This window comes from Elephantulus edwardii, unplaced genomic scaffold (genome assembly GCF_000299155.1).
Source record: "Elephantulus edwardii isolate Elephantulus edwardi_28Jun2011 unplaced genomic scaffold, EleEdw1.0 scaffold00122, whole genome shotgun sequence".
In the NCBI taxonomy this organism is placed as follows: domain Eukaryota; kingdom Metazoa; phylum Chordata; class Mammalia; order Macroscelidea; family Macroscelididae; genus Elephantulus; species Elephantulus edwardii.
The window spans coordinates 9,373,321-9,387,397 of record NW_006399872.1 but is presented as its reverse complement, the minus strand read 5'-3'; the positions used below and the strand labels follow the sequence as shown (position 1 = coordinate 9,387,397).

The window sequence follows — 14,077 nt, the reverse complement described above, 5'->3', positions numbered from 1 at the left end:
TATTTTGGAATTTAGATGCACTGTTATTAATTGTGCTTAGCCGTACATGTTCATATCCTTGAAGATGTATCATGGGGGTGTTGCAACCTAGAAGACAAATTTAACTAACAAGTTATAAGTACATGAGTCAAAAATTATGGAAAAGTAAAAGAAAAGATGAAAAACAATCATTTTAATTCCTCATATAAACAAAGCAAAGAACAAGAACCACATAATCCTATCAATTGAGCAGAAAAGGCCTTTGACAAAATCCAGCACCCTTTCCTGATTAAAATACTCAACAAAATAGGATTAAAGAGGAATTTCTTCAACAGAGTAAAAAGTACATACGCAAACCTGAGAGCCAACATTGTTCTCAATGGATAGAGGTTAAAGGCATTTGCTTTCAGAACAGGAACTAGGCAAGGATGCCCACTATCACCTCTCTTATTCAATATTGTATTGGAAGCCTTAGTGATAGCAATAAGAGAAGGAAATAGATGTATCCTAATTTGCAAAAAAGAGGTACAATCTCTCTATGTAGGTGATATGATGGTATACCTAGAAAACCCTAAAGACTCAGCAAGAAAACTACTGGACATAGTTGACAAATTTAGCAAAATGGCAGGATATAAGATCAACTTAAAAAAATCAGTTGGATTTCTCTACAGTGACAAAGAGAATGCAGAGCTGGAGCTAAGAAAAAGAATACCCTTCACAATAGCTAATCACAAAATTAAATATGTGGGAGTAAATGTAACCAGAAGCACAAATGATCTATTCAAAGAAAATTATAAAACATTACTAAAAGAAACAAAAAGAGACCTTGAGAAATGGAAGAATATCCTTTGCTCTTGGATGGGAAGACTCAATATTGTTAAAATTACAATACTAACAAAGGCCATTTACACATTCAGTGCAATCCCAATAAAAATACCAATCCCATTCTTCAACAAGGTGGAAAAGGCAATTTCCAAGTTCATTTGTAATAGAAAGAGGCCCAGAATAAGCAAAGCACTCCTTAAAAAGAGAAAAAAGGTAGGAGGCATCTCATTCCCTGATTTTAAATTTTACTACACCACCATGGTGTTCAAGACAGGGTGGTACTGGTACAATGACAGACACATAGATCAATGGAATAGAATTGAGAACCAAGAAATCAGCCCATCTACCTATGGTGAACTGATTTTTGACACTGAGATGAAATCAGTTAAGTGGGGAAACAGCAGCCTTTTTTAACAAATGGTGTTGGCAAAATTGGAAAACTATCTGCAGAAGACGTAAGCAAGATCCACATCTCCATATACAAAAACCAATTCAAGGTGGATCATGGACCTTGGATTAAAACCAAGGACTATAAACTTGATTAAAGAAAAGCTTAGAAGAATTCTAGAAGTCCTAATCCACAACATAAATAGTCTTCCAAGCATCCTGAAAAATCTACAACCAGGAGAAGATAAAATAAATGAATGGGACCTTCTAAGAATCAAATCCCTATGTACATCCAAAAACTTCTTCAACAGGGTAAAAAGGGAAGTCACAGACTGCGAAAAAATATTTGGTAATTCCATATCAGACAAGGGACTTATATCCAGAATTTATGAAATACTTGAGCACCACAACAAGATAAAGGTAAATAATCCAATAGAAAAATGGCCACAGGATATGACACTTAACTTCACCGAAGAAGACATTCAGATGTCTTCAAGCACATGAAGAAATGTTCAAAATCCCTAGCTCTAAGAGAGATGCAAATCAAAACAACTGTGAAATATCTTACCATAGTAAGAATAGAAAAATTTAACAGAACAGCAAACAACAAATGCTGGTGAGGTTGTGGAGAAACTGGAATCCTTATTCACTGTTCATGGGAGTGTAAAATGGTGCAACCCCTATGGAAGACTGTATGGCACTTTCTCAAAAAATTGCAAACAGAAATACCATTTGACCCAGGAATTTCACCACTGGGAATATACCCCAAAGAAATCATAACCACCACCCAAGCAGGTATAAGCACATCCATGTTTATCACAGCTTTGTTCACAATAGCAAAGAGTTGGAAACAACCTAAGTGTCCATCAACAAACAAATACATAGAGAAGTTGTGGTATATTCACACAACAGAATACTACACTACTTTGAAAAACAAAGTACTCATGAAATATTATACAAAATGGGTGACCCTGGATGACATCATGCTGAGTGAAATATCTCAGTCACAAAAGGACAAATACTGCATAGTGCCACTGCTGTAAAATGGGACTGACGTCAGGGTTGGAGGGAGACTGAGAATGATAGGATAAATTATGTATATTGCATTGAAACATATGAGGGAGAGAACTGTTTAAAAAGGATATAGGATTAGGTATTATTGTCATGACAGGAGTGCAGAATGAAGGTGGCATATTGGAGTGGACTTGGGGAGAAGAATTGTATAACAATGAAAGAATTTTTTTTTTTACTTTTCAAAAGGAAAAGTGAACTGGGGGGATGGATGGGCAGGGAGAAAAGTGCAAGAATGAATGAATGAATGGAAATCCAAAGTCTCTGGGTTTTTTTTTTAAACTTTTTTTAAAATTAATAATAAAAAAATAATTGAATGTAACAGAATAATTTCTTGAAACAGCATATGGCCAAGAGGAAATGGTGATGAAGAAAGCAGTTCAAGCTACTATGAAGGAATTGCCCATTAATAAGGCTCCAGGAATTCATGGAATACCTGTTGACATATTTCAAAAGACAGTGCTCACCAAGTTGTGCCAAATCTGAGGACAGCTATCTGGCCAGCTGACTAGGAAAAAAAAAATCAATATTTATTCCCATTCCAAAAAGGGGGTGATCCGATGCAGTGTCAAAATTATCGAATATTAATACTAATATCACGTGCAAGTAAAATCTTGCTCAATATTATCCAAAAATGAATTGAACAGTACATCAACAGAGAACTTCCAGATGTACAGGTAGGTTTAGAAGAGGCTGTGGCACTAGGGACATCATTCCCAACGTCAGATGTATCCTGGCTGAAAGCAGAGAGTACCAGAATAATGCCTATATGTGTTTCATTGACTATGCAAAGGCATTTGACTGTATGGATCACAACAAATTGTGGCTAACCTTGAGAAAAATAGGAAGCCCTGATTTGTGCTCATATGAAAAACCTATATGTGGGCCAGGAAGCAGTCATCAGAACAGAGCAAGGAAACAATGCATGGTTCAAAATCAAGAGAGGAGTATGTCAGGGATGTGTCCTGTCTCCACACCTCTTCAATCTATATGCAGACCAGAGACTGAACTTTATGAGGAACAATGTGGCATCAGAATTGAAGGAAGACTCATCAACAACCTGAGTTATGCAGATGACACACCTTGATTGCTGAAACTGAGGGAAACCTGCTACAGAAAGTCAAGGATTGTGGTCTTCAATATGGATTGAAGCTGAACGTCAAGAAAACAAAGATTCTCACCACTGGGTCAAATGAAGAGATTGAGAGCATAAAAAAATTTCAGCTTTCTTGGGCTCACAATTAACACTCTTGGAACCAACAGTCAACAAATCAAAAGACAAATTGAATTAGGAAAAGTCTGAGGTCAGTGACCTTGCCAGAGTGCTGAAGTGCAAAGATGTCAGACTAGAGATTAAGGTGTGTCTGATCCAGGCCATGGTCTTCACAATTACTATGAATCAGATAGCTGGACAGTAGGTGTGATAGAATAATTGATTCTTTTGAATGATGGTGCAGGAGAAGTGTTGAACATACCATGGACTTCTAGGAGAACAAACAGGCCTATCCTAGAGAGGGTGAAACCAAGTTGTTCTCTAAAGGCAAGGATTTAGAAGCTCCATCTCAAATACTCTGGGCATATTACCAGAAGGGACCAGTCTTTGGAGAAGGATATCATGCTTGGAAAAGTGGAGGGACAGAGAGGAAAACCCTGCATGACAAGGATTGACACCGTGACTGGACAATAGGGGCAGGTTTGTCAAAGACAGTTAGATTGGATCGGGATAGGACAGGGTTCAGAGCTATTGTGAGTAGGGTTGCAGACGACTCAATAGCACATAACAACAACATATACATATATAAATAATAAATGTATTATACATGTAAGAATTTTCAGACCATCTTGGAACCAGTATTTCTTTGTTAAAACTGTATATTCAGGGTTTTTTGGGGGTTTTTTTTTGTATATTCAGTTTTATAACACAAGACAGCTTTAAATGATTAGCTTAAAAAATAATAATTCCCATTCTCCTGGATTGTGATCAGTAAGAACAAATTAAGGGCAAGATATTTAATTGATTCCAGCTCATGGCCACTCTGTGTATGCAAAAAAATATAAGAGCTGTGTTCCATAAGGTTTACAATAACTGATTTTTCTGACAAGTTCATCAGGCTTTTCATCCAAGTCATTCCCAGGTGGACTCAGTCTTCTAACTTTTTGATTAGCAGCCATACATTCATTCATCATTTGCATCAGGAAGAAACTACATGGAGAGGAAAAGATCAACTTCATTAAGACCCAATATTGTTGTTGTTGTTGTTGTTATTGACATCAAGTCAAGTACAACACATAGTGACCCTAGGAACAAAAGATGAACTCTTTTTTTTATCCTGTGCCATTCTCACACTTCCTGACACACAAGTGCCCAAAGTATGTGAGACAATGCTTCACTCTTCTTTCTTCCAAGACCACCCTGATCACACATTCTCCAAGAAATGCTTGTTTGTTCTTTTGACACTGCATGGAATATTCAGTAAACTCTGACAACACCTAACTCAAAGGCATCAAGTCTTCTGTTGTCCTTAGTCGTTGTCCAGATTTAAGATGTATAACAAGTAATTGAAAAAAATCATGGGTTGGATTAGATGCACTTTAGTCTTTAGACTAACATCATTGCTCTTTGGCACTCTGGAGGGGTCCTTGACAGCAGATTTTCCCAATGCAGCGTGTCTTGATTTCCTGACTGCTGGTACCAAAGAATTTTATTGTGTATCTAAGTAGGATAAACTCATTGACAATTTCCATTCTTTTCCCACCTATTATGATGCTGCCTACTGGCCCCAGGATAAGGATTTTTGTTTTCTTGATGTTCAATAGCAGTCTATATAGAAGGCAATACAATTCTTGATCTTTGACATTAAGCACTGCACGTTCGTCTCACTTTTGATGAGCAAGGTTCCATCATTGCTTACTTAACACAGGTTGTTGATAAGTCTTCCTCCAATCCTGATGCCACACTTTACATAAATTCCAGCTTCTTCAGTGATCTGTTCAACGTAGAGATTGAATAAACATAGAGAAAGGATTCAGCCCTGATGCACCCCTTTCTTGATTTTTAACCACACAGTGTTCTCTTGCCTTGTTCATACAATAGTTTCTTGGTGTAGATAGAGGTTTTATATTAGCATAATTAAGTGTGTGGATTCCCAGTCTTTTCAAATTAGCCATAATTTCTTATAATTCACACAGTCAAGTGATTTTGCATAGTTAATTAAAAAAGTAGACATCCTTCTATCTGTCAAGGCAGACCTAACTCAGTTAACTTTTTAGCAGGTTTTCAGAGGCAGAATCAAACAAGATGAAACTAACCATCTTCCACAGAGCAGCTGGTGAATTTAGCACCACTCCTTACCACGAGGCCACCAGAACTCCCTAACTAGATGAGAGATGCCAATCAAAGCAACAGTGAGATATCATCTCATCCCAGAAGCAGTAACAAATTGTAACAGGATAGCAAACAACAAATGATGGCAAGGGTGCGAGAGAGAAACTCTCATGCACTGCTGATAGGATTTTTTTTTCCCCAAGGGGGAGTCAAAAGTTTATAATCCAGATTAATAACAATACAGTCCAGACAGTTCCCAAAATATGTATATAGGCACCTTAGTCTCAAGCCTCATAGCTCCAGAACAGTGTTCCCAAGTCCCCAGTCCTGCAAGTATTGGCTTACCTCCCCAATTGTCCAACAAAGTTCTCAATGCTGCAAGTATTAGTTCTCCCTCAAATTGTCCAACAGAGTTCTCAGTCCTGCAAATATTTTCTGATAGGTTTTTAAAGTGGTTCAACTTAGTGGAAAGAATCTGCACTGCCATCCTGAAGGCATGTGGTTCGAATCTACCAGCTGCTTCATAGGAGAAGGATGGGTAATCTCCTCCTGTGTGATTAACAGCCTCTGAAAAACTGCTGGAGGGTCAGCTATAGTTTGGTTCTGACTCAATAGTACTCAACAACAATCACCACCACCACTATGAAAGGGAGTTTGACATTCCCTCAAAAAAGTGAATATAGAAATCCCTTATGTCCCAGCTGTTCCACTACTAGGAATATGTTGTTGTTGATTGCCTTCGAATCGAGCTCAAATCATAGCAACCCCATGAATAAAAGGCCTGAAGCCCCTCTACAACCATGGACATTTATCAAAGTTCATGGAGTTTCCAGAGGCATGTTATTTAGGAAGTGGATGCCACTCCTGCTTCCAAACCTGTCATAATATATTATTTTTGTTATGTGCCATTGAGTGGCCTGCGATATATGGTGACCCTATGTACAGCAGCTCTGAACCCTTCCCTGTCCTGAGCCAGTCTCACTAACTCCGACACACCAACCCCCATTGCTCCATTTGCTGTATTGATAGGAATATACCCTCAGAAAGTCAGAGCTGAGGCATAAATGGAGATATGTACACCTATGTTCATCACAGCATTATTCATAATAGAAAAAAAAATAGAAACAGCTCAAATGCTCATAAAAAATAAATAAACCATGCTACATTCACACAGTGGAATACTATGAAACAATAATGAACAATGAATTCATAAAATACTGCACAACATGAGTCTCGAGGACATTATGCTGAGTGGATTAACTTATTGAGAAAAGGATAAATACTACATAAGCCTGTTACTATGAAAATAGAAGGGTAACTGGAAAGGTGGTGATTGGGAGAGTAGAATTAGAATGAACACTGTAAAGGATCAGGACAAAGAAGGATCAACTTGGGGAAAATTAACAGAAGTACAAAATGGCTAATGCAGTTAGCAAATAGGAACAGCATAACTGTTCAAAAGGGGAGGGGTAAAAAGGAGAAGGAAGAAGAATACAGATCTCACTAAAGCAGCCGATATTAATAGGTGAGTGGAGGAGGGAGTGAAAGAATAGCCATAGGGTAATAAGGATTTGATGAGATGAAGTTGTAAAGGGCATTGAATAATAGTCATTATATCAAACACACTGTGATTTTATGAAACACAATGTACATGAACGAAGTACAATATATATGAGTGACTGTATGAAAACCAACTTAAAAAGCAAGATAGATAGATAGATATAGAGATAGAGATAGAGATTGTTGTTGTTGTGTGCCTTTGAGTCAGAACCGTTCCGTAGCTGATTCTCCAGTGGGTTTTCACAGGCAGCTAACTGCATGGAAGGAGATTGCTCATCTTTCTCCTACAGAGCATCTGGTGGATTCGAACCGCTTTGGTATTGCAGTGCAGCTTCTTACCACTAGGCCACCAGAGCTTATATACACACATACACACACACATATACACATACATGTGTGTGTATACATATATTTGCTAAAATATATTTTATGCACATATGCACACACACACAATACATTAGTTGTGAAGTGCTGTTGACTGCCACTCATAGTGAATCTATAAACAACAGATCTAAGCCTTGCTCTATCCTGCACCATCCTCATAATCTGTTTGCTTAAATCCATTGTGGTAGTCATTATCTCAGACATTCTCATTGAGTCTTGCTTTTGTTTGCTGATCCTTTACATTTCCCATATAACATGGGATTCAAACCAAGTTACTGAGTTGGCAGTGTAACTCCTTACCTCTAAGCCACCAGAACTCCCCTTTTCATAATTATTGTTGTTAGGTGCTTTTGAGCCAGCTACAACTCATAGCAACCCCATGAACAATGGCTCTGACCTTTGTCCTATTCTGTACCATCCTCATCATCTCTTATATACTTAATTAAGCCTGTTGTTCCGAGCCCTTCCAAACAATATGCTCTAAATATGTGAGATGATACTTTACTATTCTTTGCCTCCAAGAAGCACCCTGGTTGCACTTTCTCCAAGACCTATTTGTTTGTTCTCTTGTCAGTCCATGGGATATTCATTACTCTTCTCCAGCACTACAACTCAAAGGCATTGATTCTTCTTCTATCATCAGATTGAACTTTGTCCTTATAACCATTGGTTCTTGATCATTTGCTACTTCCTTTTGGTACATTAACTCTGTGATCTTGCTTGGATTCACAATTAATACTTTTCACACCAAGAAATTAAAAAAATGGATTGCATTTGATATATATACCTTTCTGAAGTTGTAAGGAGCAACGTGATAAGTTTAAAGACTAAGGTACATCTGATCCAAGCCATGAGCTTCTCAATTACTTGTTATACATCTGAAAGTTTCTATCTTTTCTTTATCAGAGTTCTGCCTATTGACCAAGTAATAAAGATTTTTGTTTCCTTGATGTTGAGATGTAGCCTTCAATATGGTTTACATCTCAACATCGAGGAAACAAACAAAGATAGAAATTATCAACAGTTTCATCTTATTTGGATCCATAATCAATAATCAACAACCTTACCCAGCAATTAATGAATCAAAAGACGTGTTTCATTGGGAAAATCTGCTGTCAAGGACATTTCTAAAGTGCTAAAGAAAACTAATGTCAGTTTAAAGACAAATTGATAAAATCCATGATATTCTCAATTACTTATTATGCATCTGCAAGTTGGAAAATTATTAAGGATGACAGAAAAAGGATCAGTATATTTATCTAAGTTGTGATATTGGAGAAGAGTACTGAGTGGACTGTCAAAAGAATGAACACATCTGTCTTGGAGAAGGTGCAACCATGGTGCTCCTTGGTGGCAAGGATGGTGAAGTTCATCTCATATATTTTGAGCATGGTAGTAGCAGCCAGTCTCTGGAAAAGTGCATATTGCTCAGAAAGGTAGAGGGTCAGCATAAGAAAGGTAGGCTCTCGACAGGATGGATTGACACAGTGACTATAACAATGGTTTCAGATACATCAGAAATTATGAGGATGGCACAAGATAGGGCAGGGTTCAGATCCGTTAGTCCTAGGATAGCTATGAGTTGTAGTTGACTCTATAGCACATAACAACAACAATGTGTGTGTGTGTGTGTGTGTGTGTGTGTGTGTGTGTGTGTGTGTATGACTTCTGATGACTTAATGGGAAGAAGTTGCACTGCGAACCCAAAGGCAAGCAGTTCAAATCCACCAGTTGCTCTGTGAAGAAAAAGGCAATTTCCTCTTATGAGATTCACAGACTCTGAAAACTCAATTGAGGGTCAACTATGAGTTGATTCCAACTCAATGGCAAGGAAATAAATGGGTGTATATCTATGCTTATGTTGACATATATTTTCTGTTTTCTTTCAGGAGCTATCCTTGTTTTGTTTTGGTGTGTCATATGGTCAGTCACAGGCCCTGAGGTTCTTCCTGGTGGAAGTTTATTTGGGCTTTTAATTATTTTTTATTGTGCTATTCTTGGGGGGAAACTTTTGGAAATCATTAGAATACCTTCGGTGCCTCAACTTCCACCACTTATTGGTAAGTATATAATTACTGGCTTTGTTATTGACTATATGTAAATTAGGAGCTCTTCTAGTTCAAACTATCCTTAATTTATAAATACTTCAAGGTAATATTATCTTGTAGCTCTTTGTATGTATATGTAATGTATATATATCTCCAGCTCGTTCTTTCCAACTCATTCTCTCCACTCTTATCCTTGTTCTTTAAGTTCCTAAATTGCTTTATTTCTACTGCGTTCAGGCATATCATTTTCTATCTACATACCTTTATTCATGCTGTCTTTTCCACTGTATATAACTTGCCGTACACCAAAGTAAAAAGGCACATAGTGTGCAGAGGGACATGAAATATTTTCTTTTCTCCTTTGGAAAAATGAACTGAATCAACTATCCTTTGGGTTTTTTGTTTGTTTTTATTTTAAGGAATGCTACTAGCTGGTTTTATTCTCAGGAATATTCCAATCTTGAATCAATATATCTCCATTAATAGAACATGGTCTTCAAGCTTAAGAAATACTGCTCTTACTATCATCCTCATAAGAGCTGGACTTGGACTTGATCCACAGGTAGATTTTCCAGTATAACTTGAGTAGTAATTTTTAAAACTGGAGTCTAATGGAAAATAAAAAAGGCAAAAACTTTTATGTATCACTCAAGTGATGTCTGTAAGCAAAATAAGATTTAAAAAAATATTTTTGTCGACATGTTGATCTCTGAAATTCTGCTTCGAGTCAGCATTGTTACTTAATATAAAGAGAAATCATTGTATGATGTAAGGTCTCTTTAGTCTGACCTTTAATGAGACTTAGAGATTAATGTTACATAAGCAACACTTCTGTATTATTTGGGATATTATAGCTCATCTATAGAGAACTGTTTACATTTTAGTAGAAAGTATAAGATTAAATTATAAAAAGTGTTTCCTTTTATTTTCTCAGGGAGATTAAGGATTTAAAAAATATTTTTATTTCATTAATTTTTATCCACAGAATTTTACCCTTGATTGATAGCATTATTCTAAAATCTCATCTTTTAAACTATTCTTTAAAACATTTCTGTCTAGGAATTAGAATTAAATTGGGTTTTTGAACTATGACTATTTATGAATATGAACAACTCAACTAAGTATAATGAATGTGTGAGTTTAATGAAAATATCATAAGAGCATAAATGTGTTCAATGAAAATTTATTATATTCTCTAGTAGAAAATTTATAGTAATATTTTTTCAAGTTTTCTTTTTTGTTAATTATACAGTTTTTAAAGTTTTCTTTTTTTGACATTTTTATGTTGTTATTTATGACTATTAATTTCATCTCTAAAAGTTAACTGGCAAAAGAAACCTATAAAATACTTTCACTTTCTTATTTACTAGAAGATTAAAGATAGAAACAACAATATTCTCACAGATTAATGAATATTCTTTAATAATTAAAATATAACACTTTATAAATATGAAATTATTTTTAATACAAACTATGATAATATGTAAAATGGCCTATCCTGTACATTTTAAGTTCAATAAGACAACCTTTCCAATTAGATATTCTTGGTAAAAGTTATTTTTTAAAAAAGACAGTCTATTGCTATATATATAAAACTTTCTTATGGCTTACTGTCAGTTTATCTAAATGTGATATGTTTACATTTCAGGCTTTGAAGCATCTGAAAGCAGTTTGTTTAAGATTGTTTATGGGTCCATGCCTTTTAGAGTCATGTTCAGCTGCTGTTTTTTCTCATTTCATTATGAAGCTTCCCTGGGAATGGTCGTTTCTATTAGGGTAACTTTTTTCTCATTTTCTCCTAGTAAAACATTTAGTCAAATATTTTGGTTTAAAATTATTAGAATATTTAAAATGTTGCATATGCATCACTCTCACTAAAAATCTTTTTACAATGTTGTATAAAACCACAGAAATTAGTTTTTCAGAAACAAAGCATCTTCCCTATCTACCGTATCTTGACAAACATGTATAGACCTGAAAAGTAAGGTGTCAAGATAATTTGCTTCATCCATTTATTCCTTTTCTCTCATCTTGTAATCAATTCTTATTCATGTTTTAGCCAATCTGATTGCTCCTTCTTCTTACACTTAGTGTTTGTATGTATGCTCATATGTGTGTAGAGAATATTGACAGATTAAATCACTTCTAAATGTTAAAACAATTAAAGTCATTCTAGACGTAATGTTCCATCTATCCATTTCCCACGCTTTTTCTTTTAGGACTTTTGTTTTTGTTGTTATGTGTTATGTCTAGTGAGCCTATGAACAACAGATCTGAAGCTTGCACTATTCTATACCAGCCTCATAATCTTTGACATGCTCAAGCCCACTGTGACTGTGTCAATCCATTCTTGTTGGGGATCTTTCTCTCTTTCTTTTACCCTCCACCTTTTTCAGCATGATGTCTTTTTCCAAGGAGTAAACCTTCTTGACAACATGCGCAAAGTATGTGAGATGGAGTTTCACCATCCTTGTATATAAGGAGCACCTTGAGTTCATATCCTTTAGTACAGACTTGTTTGCTTTTTGTACAGTCTATAGGATATTCAGTATCCTTCGTCAACACTACAGTTCAAAGGCATTGATTTCTTCTTTGGTCATCCTTATTTATTGTTGAAGTTTCACATGCCTGGTAAGCATGACTACTTTCCCCACATTAGTGATCTAAATTGTTACTTTTAGATACTTATTCTAGCAAAAGTCACCCATGACATACTAATTGCCAAATCCAGTGGATTTTTAAAAATTCATTTTATTTTAAAAGTACTGGGCAAATATCATTTTCCTTTTGAAATGCACTTTGACCACACCTTCAAATCATTGTGCTGAGGGATCTCTGGTGGCCTAGTGGCAAGGAGCTGCACTGCAATCCCAGAGATACACAGTTCAAATCCACCAGATGCTCTGCTGGAAAAGGAGGATCAATCTCCTCCTGTACCAGTCAGATCCGATTTGATAGTACACACACATAAAATAATAAAATAATTTAAAAAATCATTGTGCTTATACCCTTACCAAAGTATTAGAAGTTTTATGCTAATATTTTATAATATGTTTCAATAATTTTAATAATACAACTGAAAATAACAATCCAGGCTGTGTGTATAAGCCCATAGGAAAAAAATAGTATCATTTTATATATTTTTATATAAATTATATCAAGTAATGTTTCACATACAATTTGTTCTTTTCACTCAATAGCATGTTTCAGATCATAACAGATTTCATTTATTCCTTTTAATATAGTAAATCAAGAGCCAAACTCATTGCCACTCATTCATTGCCACTCATTCATGGCCACTCATGTATTATAAAACTGGTCTGTAAGGTTTTCTCTGTTTAAATATTAGTAGAAGTAGATTTCAACAATTTGACACTTCTTATAACTGGTGTGCTGCTAATATTAGCAAAGTAAATTAGACTACAATACTGAAATACAGTACTATCAGTGCTGGATAACATCCTATGTATATAAGGAAGAACTGTTGACACAACTATTAGTCAAATATCCACGTATAAATCACTAAAGCCAAAATTTAGAAAACTGAGGATTGCTATCATTTTTGCTGTCTGAGATTGACCAAGCATGTTATCAAAATACATTATTAATTATTGACTGGAATGCAAAAGTTGTAAACAAAAATAGATTGCTAGTTAGACAATCTGGCTTTGGAGACAGAAATTATGCCAGATATCACACCATAGAATTTTGTACAATCAATAGTTTATTCATTTCAAATACCTTTTATTAAAAAAAACATGAATGGGAATTATACACATGGACCTCACCTAATGAAATACACATAAATCACATTGACAATATCTCTAGAGAGTGGAGAAGCTAAATATCATCAGTCAGAACAAAACCCTTCCCTTGTATCCGCACAAACATTCTTTAATAATACTGTATAGTATTTGTCCGTATGGGACTGAGTTTGTTCACTTAGTATAATGCTCTCCAGTCCCTCCCAAGTTAGGCAGTAATTTATAAAATCATTGCTCCTACATGCTGCGTAGTATTCCATCATGTGAATGTACCGTAATTTCTTAATCCATTCATTAGTGGTTGGATTGTTTCCATGTTCTTGTGATGGTGAATAATACTGCAGTGAACATGGGTGTACAAGACTGTGCCACAGTTCTTATTTTTTCAGGGTATATTCCAAGCAGTGGAATAGCTGGGTCATACGGAATTTCTATTTTCAGCTTTTTGAGGAAATAACAAACTGCCTTCCAGAGTTGTAGCATTTTACAATCCCACCAACACTGTATAAGAGTTCCTATCATGCCAGTTCCTCGCCAACATGTATTACTTGCTGACCTGTTAAACTTTGCCACTGCTAGTGGAATGAGAGGGTATCTTATTGTAATTTTTATTTTAATCTATCTTATTGTCCTTGATTATAGCAACTCAAGGTTTGAATTTGTTCTTCAGTTCCTTGAGCTTAAGATATGCTGAGCGAGTTCGGCCCTTCTGATTTTCTGACTCCAACTCCTTG

The 14,077-nt window shown here is 35.7% G+C and overlaps 1 protein-coding gene across 1 annotated transcript in view; it reads left to right on the top strand.

Annotated features, from left to right (window-relative positions):
• Positions 1-14,077, top strand: part of LOC102861361 (sodium/hydrogen exchanger 9B1-like) — a 99,624-nt gene that overhangs the window by 41,113 nt on the left and 44,434 nt on the right. The window contains exons 5-7 of the mRNA XM_006893115.1: positions 9,421-9,591; positions 9,999-10,141; positions 11,228-11,355. Of these exons, the coding sequence (XP_006893177.1) occupies positions 9,421-9,591; positions 9,999-10,141; positions 11,228-11,355 (442 nt within the window). The remainder of the gene's footprint in view (positions 1-9,420; positions 9,592-9,998; positions 10,142-11,227; positions 11,356-14,077) is intronic.